At 41.9% G+C, this 8,513-nt stretch overlaps 1 protein-coding gene across 2 annotated transcripts in view; it reads right to left on the reverse strand.

Annotated features, from left to right (window-relative positions):
- Positions 1-635: 635 nt before the first annotated feature.
- slc22a15 (solute carrier family 22 member 15) overlaps positions 636-8,513 on the reverse strand; it is a 58,081-nt gene continuing 50,203 nt past the window's right edge. For both annotated transcript variants that reach the window (XM_034185152.1, XM_034185154.1), the window contains exons 10-14: positions 5,230-5,315; positions 4,651-4,759; positions 4,498-4,570; positions 2,303-2,461; positions 636-1,614 (exon numbers count right to left, since the gene is read on the reverse strand). In XM_034185152.1, coding sequence (XP_034041043.1) covers positions 1,570-1,614; positions 2,303-2,461; positions 4,498-4,570; positions 4,651-4,759; positions 5,230-5,315 — 472 coding nt within the window. In that variant the 3' untranslated portion in view covers positions 636-1,569. The remainder of the gene's footprint in view (positions 1,615-2,302; positions 2,462-4,497; positions 4,571-4,650; positions 4,760-5,229; positions 5,316-8,513) is intronic.

Here is an 8,513-nt window from a genome sequence, read left to right on the forward strand (position 1 = left end):
AGATAGGTTTTTGTATCCTTCCCCTAAACCAGGATGTTGAATAATCTTCGTTTTCAGGTCATTTGAGAGTTGTTTAGAGGCTCCCATGTTGCCACTCATTAGAAGAGATGCAAAGAGAAGAAACATTTGCAAATGGCCACCTTAAATACCCTTTCTCATGATTGGATTCACCTGTGTAAGGAGGTCAAGGGTCAATGAGCTTAACAAACCAATTCTGTGTTCCAATAATTACTGCTAAATGTATTCAAATCAATAAAATGACCAGGGTGCCCAAATTTATGCACCTGCCCAATTTTGTTTAAATAATTATTGCACACTTTCTGTAAATATGAGAAACTTCATTTCAATTCTCAAATATTAGTGTGTATCATCTGCTATATGATATGTTAAACTGAAAGTTCTGATCCAGACATTTATAAAAGAAAATCATGAAAATTATCAGGGGTGACCAAACATTTATATACAACTGCATTTTTAAATCAGGCCACCTGATTATTGGCAACAATGAGTAACTGGATCGCCATTATGTCCCACAGCAGCCTGTATTTTGTCAAGTGCTCTTGCTTTACAGACACACACACACGGTTGCTTTTTTTTTTTTTTTTTAGCATTCATGTTCACAGTAACACATACACGGGGGGGGGGGGGGGGGGGGGGTATTCCATCCGCATGGTTCAAGTGAAGTCCCGGCTTACTTTGCTATGTCTAACTTATGCACGTGAGAGCTGGGTTCCATCATTGCGGTTAACAGGAATCCCCCACTAAGTACCCATGGTAACCTATCCTTCTGAAGGAGCCGGGGCCGTGGCAGGCCGACTACGAAACTCAAACCAAAAATCCCTTCTGTCCAGTTTCATCACGTTCACATCATAATCTCCCAAATATTACTGAACAAATTTAGAAACATAAATTCAGACTTCTTTTTTAAAGTTCACCTTATTTTGTGTTGTCACCTTTCAATCAGTTTTCAGGTCACCCAGGGTTGATGAACATGAACTCCGCTCACACACTCCCCAAAAAAATACTGCAGCTCATTAAAAATTACAACATAAAACACATTTTGAGAATGAAATGTTTAAAGTGAATTCCACCACATAGGCGTGTTGTTTGGATTATTTTTTCCAGGAATATTTAACTGCGGCTGGAAAAGCTGATTTATAAAATAAAAGTCCATTCCAGCAAATCACTAAAGTGTCATGTCTCATTTTTGTGAGAAGCGTGCACCAAACAGCATGTTATTCTGTTGCTAAAGGACAACGCCGTAGCAGCAGCACCGCATACTGGTGGTTTTGAGCTGAGTAAATGTTTCCATCACCGCTTCTGCAGGATTATTTTATAAAATAGGATTCACATCAGATACAGATTACTCTTAAAAAAAAAAAACGCTGACATTCAGTCACCTGACCTTTTGGTTGGAGGATAACCCACTTCACCCCAACCTTCAAGCTGCCATCTTCCACTGTTTCTGTGCTGCATCTAAAGAGTTCAAAGTTCACAGACAGTGAAGATGAAGGCGTGGCCTCTCCACTGTCTCGCTGCTATGAGCTGCATTATGTTAAAGGTGAGACTTCATTTGTGGTTCAGTTTCTTCCATTTGTCTCCATAAAGCAAAGCCTGGAGGACAAAAAAAAGAAAGAAAAAGTAAAACACAACTCAGAAACACCGACACGCTACAGCAGCTCCAAAATGAGGCATCGGACTCAGAACGCAGGAATCAGACATCTAAAAGTCAGATGTTTGTGTGTGTCTATGACTTGCCTGTTGCTAAGCAACACACAGCCCCCGTACGCGGGTATATCCATGTTTGACTGGCACATTATCAAATGTCGACAAGATCTCGCACCCGGGCACTGCTCAGGTACCCAGCTCGTACCCAGTAAAGCGTGCCACAGTCACACCCCTTATGGCTGACAGAGGGGCAAGTGTGTTTAAAGTGCAGGTTCAATTACAGCGCGCTGCTAGTTAAATTCTGGGACACAAATAAATCTAAGTCAAACACTGACAAGCACTGATTTTACTCATCACCATCAAAACAACGTATGGCAGCGTAGTTTAAAAATGTTTGTAGTCAAAAATAAACAGGATTCATGGCATGTTTCATATACCATGAAATACAATCAAGTTAAAAAATTCTAAATAAGTGGAAAAATGTGGAGGATATAGAAACATTTTTTAAAAATGTGGTTCACTTTCAAAAATAAGTGTCACGATATTCAAAATAATAGGTTTATGCACCAAAAAAAGGTTTTTGTTTTTTTGTTTTCCAAAAGGACTTTAACACTGCAGTGTTACAGTTTAACACCTTGTTCTCCAGCACCCGGCTGCAGGTGGCGCTGTTGAGCTCCTCCAGAGTTTCAGCTGTGGGTCCGTCCAGGGTTTCGGGCAGCAGGAGGCCGACGCAGCCTGCGGTCAGACCACTCAGACAGAAGACGGTGAAGGGCGCTGAGCTGTGCAGAGCGCGCTGCAACGGACAAACGGACAAAAGTCCTCTGAGGTTGGTTAAAGCTATAAACATCAAAAAATGTTAGTCACAAAAAATAAAAATATAAAATTCCAGAACCGCTCAGCCTGTGTAGTTATGGCCACAAGCAGTGGGTCAAAGGTCACATGACCTCAACCTCAAACAGACTGACTCAACTCTGAAGAGAATGTTTTAATTTCTTGAACACTGAGATAGAAGAAAAAGCTCTAAAGGGAATGCCCGATGACATCATAAAGAGCCGCACCCTCACATTTTCTGTTCATGTAGTCATCAGATTCCTGTCCACATCAAGTCTGAAGCCAGAGTTTTTCCTGTGCGCACTAAATCAACATGCATGTTCACAGGTACGTGCAGACAGGCACAGTTGGGGGGCGCTTTGATCCCCCATCTGATGACGTCTCATTGATTAATCTAATCTGTAATCTGGATTATTATTTTGTCTTTGAAGGTTCTGAAATAATGACACTGTCGGTGCCGATCACAATCTGAAGTTCTGAAACTCATCGTCAGTGACTTCGGCCGGTTCCTTTGAGGTGCTAAAAAAAATACAGTGGGGAAAATAAGTATTTGACCCCCTGTCAGTTTTGTAGGTTTTCCCATCTACAAAGAATGTAGAGGTCTATAATTTTTATCATAGGTTCACTTTAAGTGTGAGAGACAGAATCTAAAAAAAAAAAAAAAAAAAAAATGTAGTAAATCACATTGTATGATTTTTAAATAATTAATTTGCATTTTATTGCATAAAATAAGTATTTGACCCCAAAAACAGAGCTTAACAATTGGTACAGAAACATTTGTCTGCCATTACAGAGGTCAAATGTTTCCTGTAGTTTTTCACCAGGTTTTCACACACTGCAGCAGGGATTTTGGTCCACTCCTCCATACAGATCTTCTCTAGATCTTTCAGGTTTGGAGTTTCAGCTCCCTCCAAAGATTTTCTATTGAGTTCAGGTCTGGAGACTGGCCAGGCCACTCCAGGATCTTGAAATGCTTCTTACGGCGCCCCTCCTTAGTTGCCCTGGCTGTGTGTTTGGGGTCATTGTCATGCTGAAGACCCAGCCATGACCCATCTTCAATGTTCTTACTGAGGGAAGGAGGTTGTTTGCCAAAATCTCGCAATACATGACCCCATCCATCCTCCCTTCAATACGGTGCAGTCGTCCTGTCCCCTTTGCAGAAGAGCACCCCCAGAGTATGATGTTTCCACCCCCATGCTTCACGGTTGGGATGGTTTTCTTGGGGTTGTTCTCATCCTCTAAACATGGTAAGTGGAGTTGATTCCAAAAAGCTCTATTCTGGTCTCATCTGACCACATGACATTCTCCCATGCCTCCTCTGGATCATCCAGATGGTCACTGGTGAACTTCAAACGGGCCTGGACATGTGCTGGCTTGAGCAGGGGGACCTTGCTGCCCTGCAGGATTTTAAACCATGACAGCATCATGTGTTATTAATGTAATCTTTGTGACTGTGGTCCCAGCTCTCTTCAGGTCATTGACCAGGTCCTCCTGTGTAGTTCTGAGCTTTCTCAGAATCATCCTTACCCCACAAAGTGAGATCTTGCATGGAATCCCAGACTGAGTGAGATTGACAGTCATCTTGTGTTTCTTCCACTTTCTAATAAATAATCATAACAGTTGTTGTCTTCTACCAAGCTGCTTGCCTGTTGTCCTGTAGTCCATCCCAGCCTTGTGCAGGTCTACAGTTTTGTCCCTGGTGTCCTTAGACAGCTCTTTGGTCTTGGCTGTGGTGGACAGGTTGGAGTGTGATTGAGTGTGTGAACAGGTGTCTTTTATACAGGTAACAAGTTCAAACAGGTGCAATTAATACAGGTAGAGTTTGTCAACGACATTCATTCAGGAGGCTTTTATTGTGAAGGGAAGGGGACACGCACGGCCAAGCTTTTATTGTGAAGCGACGAGGACAGGCACGGCCAAGCTTTTATTGTGAAGCGACGAGGACAGGCACGGCCAAGCTTTTATTGTGAAGCAACGAGGACACACACAGCCACTAACCATGGAGGGGATAAACGGCGCAAGGATTCCTCCAACTCTGCACGACATGGAACACACCCCCAAACCAGCATTCCTGAAACACAAAAACCCTGACGAATTTCAAAACTCAAACACTTCCTGCTGGCGTTGCTTGTGCTAACGGTGTTAGCTTACCGGATAACTGTGGGGTAAAGCTCAGAGGTGTAGACGTAGGCGATGTTGAACGCTGCACTGACCATCAGTTTTCCCAGCAACGCCAAAGATGTAACACTCAGCAACATCCCTGAAAATGAAATTTAATTATGAAGCCAAAAGAAAAAGAAAAACAAAAAAAACAAAAACAAAGACTGACTGGCAGAACAGACATGAAAATTTTTATTCTAATGAGCAGAGATGAATATTAAGAAAACTCAATAAAAAATGTGATTTGGAATGCAAAAGATCTGATCAACGATCGCTAATCCATAACCACAATGATCCTGATTAATTAATTCATTTTCCCCATGACTGTTATTACATTTAATAACATTAAAAAAATAATCAAACTTTTTGTATAATTTTAATCTGTATTACAAAACAGAAAACTTTTATTCATTTATTTTTAATAACTCATGGCCCACATGCAGTACCTTCAAGGTCCACAAGAGGGACACAGTCCACACTTTAGGAAACTGTTTTTTGGAACACTTTTTTGGTGTCCTTGTTCACACTGTATTAATCCACCCCATCACTGAGCTCCTCGGGCGTTCTCACCCGTGTTCTCTGGGATCAAAATGGTACCCAGGCAGGCGGATCCCGCCAGACACAGAAAACCTGCCATGCTTTTTCTCCTGCCAGCCCTGAAACACAACAATACAGCACATATGTTACCCACAATTCCTCTGCGCCACATGGTGCACACCTCGTGACATCACACACCACTAACAATCAGTCAACTAACACAAAAACCAGTGGTCACAAACTGGTGACTCGGGAGCTGGTCAAGGCCCACGAGCCAGTCTTTCATTAATTGATGAGGCGTTTAGCAGGCTGACATCATTAAATAGGTGGATGGTGCAATTTTATAGACAGCAAGGCTTTAGCTTTACTGATAACTGGCCTTTGTTCTGGGGCCGCCGTGGCTCGTTGATGCTGGACGGCCTCCACCCTACTGGGGAAGGCACCACCATCTTGTCTGCGAACATAGATAGAGCTCTACAGGGAGGGTAACATTAGGAATCTATAGCAGGCCATGGAGCAGGTGATTAGAGACCCTGTAAGGCTTATGACAAATGTGGATGTGGAATCCATTATCTTAACATGGAAATTAATGCAGAAAATCCACTATGGAGATAGTGCAGTTTATCTGCCAGGGAGGGAAATTCAACAAGTTGAGACTGTGGCCTGTTTCTGTAGACGTGTCCATAAAAATCATAAGGGGATATGCTTTGAAAACTTAATACCTATTACAACACTGGATGATGTTAAAATTGAGGATGGCCCAGTGGTTGTTCCAGCAAGATCAAAGATTTTGTGTCTGCTACCTACAACGCGCATGGAATGTCTCAAACCTAAACCTACTTCTAGGCATCTTATATATGCTACTCTGGAACCACCCCAAAACCCAAACAGTTCAACTGTCAACCCCACTGAGGTCCTGAGTCTGGGTCTCATTAAGATAAGATCACTGTCCTCAAAATCACTGTTGATTAATGATCTAATTATTGATCATCACTTAGATATGATTGGGTTATGTGAAACCTGGCTTAATCCTACCGCTGTCCTCCCCTTGAATGAGGCCTGCTCACCAGCATATACATTTAGTCACGTCCCTTGTGATGCGAAGTAAGGCGGGGTGCTGCTAGGTTTATTTAGGTTGAGCTTATTAGCTGTTGGGGGTCACAAATATAACTCGCTTGAACATCTGATTCTCTGCTCTGCTCAGGATATTACGCATTACCATGGTCAGAAGAATAAAAATCAGCCGTATTACTTTGTCGCTGTATATAGACCTCATGGCCCATATTCTGAATTCTTAGATGAATTTGGTGTGTTCATCTCTAACTTGTCAACTAGTGCAGATAACATTCTGATCATTGGTGACTTTAATGTTCACTTATTAAGTTTACAGTTTCGCTGCCATGTTTAGTGGAACAACAACCTTATATATCATTACGGCGATGCATCAACTCCTCAACTAAGACTGAACTCGCGAGACTGCCTGATGCCTTAGCTTCACATTTGGCAAATACCCAATCAGTAGACAGACTTGTGGATAGTTTAAACTCAGTGCTCAAAACTATAATAGACATGATTGCACCACCTGTGTTAAAACCGCGCCCCCCAAAACACAGTCACCTTGGTTCAATGATTACCTGCGTGACCTCAAGCATAAGGCAAGAGGTCTAGAACGGAAATGGCATTGTTCAAAATGAGAAGTATTTCACCTTGCGTGGTGTGATACTATCTTAGACTATAAGCATGCATTATTGGCTACAAAGTGGACTTACTACTCTGATTTGATCAACAAAAACAAGCATAACTCAAAGTTCTTGTTTGACACGGTGGCAACACTTATTCATGGACAACCACCTGCAGTTCGCTCTCCTTTTACAGCACAAGATTTCTTGGATTACTTTGAGAAGAAAATAGAAGACATTAGGTTAAACATATCCCAGCATGCCTTAATCCAGCCACTACACCCTGCTATTGAGGTGGGCACCACTACTGAGGTATTACCTAGATTTACAGAATGTAATAGTATCTCACTAGGCATGCTCACGAAACTCGTAATGTCAACAAAAAGCACAACCTGTTTATTTAATCCTATACCAACAAAACTGTTTAAGGACCTGTGGCCCACTCTTGGGCCGACTGTGCTGGAAATTATTAATCTCTCATTAACTTCTGGATCTGTTCCTAAATGTTTCATATCTGCAGTGATTAAACCATTACTTAAGAAACCTAATCTTGACCCTAGTGTATTGAAAAACTGTAGTCCGATATCAAATCTATCATTTTGCTCTAACATTCTAGAAAAAGTGGTGTCACAGCAGCTCGTAGACTATCTTACTAAGAATAATATTTTTGAGCCACTGCAGTCTGCTTTTAGAAAATATCATTCCACAGAGACGGCTCTCACTAAAATGGTGAATGATCTTCTGCTTACAATGGATTCGGACACCACTACGGTTCTGTTGCTGTTAGATCTCAGTGCTGCATTTGATACAGTGGATCATCATATTCTACTTGATAGGCTGGAGAATCATTTTAGGATTACTGGAAGTGCCCTTGCATGGTTGACATCATACTTGACCAGTCGTTCTCACTGTGTTTTGTAGAGTAACTCTACCTCTAACCTTAGTGACATGAAATTTGGGGTTCCACAGGGGTCTGTCTTAGACCCGCTGCTTTTCTCCCTTTATATAGCACCCCTTGGGCACATATTGCGGAGTTTTGGGATTACCTTTCACTGCTATGCAGATGATACTCAGTTATACATGCCGATAACTGCTGGTAATCTCGTTCACATAAACTCCTTAGAAGATTGCCTTGCATCAGTGAGAAGCTGGATGTCTCCTACTTTTAAACTCTGATAAGACTGAAATGATGGTTCTTGGTCCAGTGAGACATCGGCATCAATTTGACCAGTTAACGCTCAGCCTAGGCTCGTGTGTCATACATCACACTGACAAAGTGAGGAACCTTGGGGCAATTTTTGATCCTAGAATGCCCGTTGACCTCCACATTAGAAATATTACGAGGACTGCTTTCTTCCACCTGCGAAATATAGCGAAGATTCGTCCCATCCTGTCTATGGCTGATGGTGAGACCCTGATTCAAGCATTTGTCTCTTCTACATTGGACTACTGCAATGTTCTATTTTCTGGTTTACCGCAGTCCAGCATTAGGGCTCTCCAATTGGTTCAAAAGGCACAATCGCTCCTAGTGCACCTTTGTTTTTTTTTTTAAATTGCAGCTCTTAAATATCTATCATATAAATATTTTCCTGACCTGTATATTTGTCTTCAGAGCTATTCATGATAATAGTTGGCCTT

Source organism: Thalassophryne amazonica, chromosome 13 (genome assembly GCF_902500255.1).
Source record: "Thalassophryne amazonica chromosome 13, fThaAma1.1, whole genome shotgun sequence".
Taxonomy (NCBI): Eukaryota; Metazoa; Chordata; class Actinopteri; order Batrachoidiformes; family Batrachoididae; genus Thalassophryne; species Thalassophryne amazonica.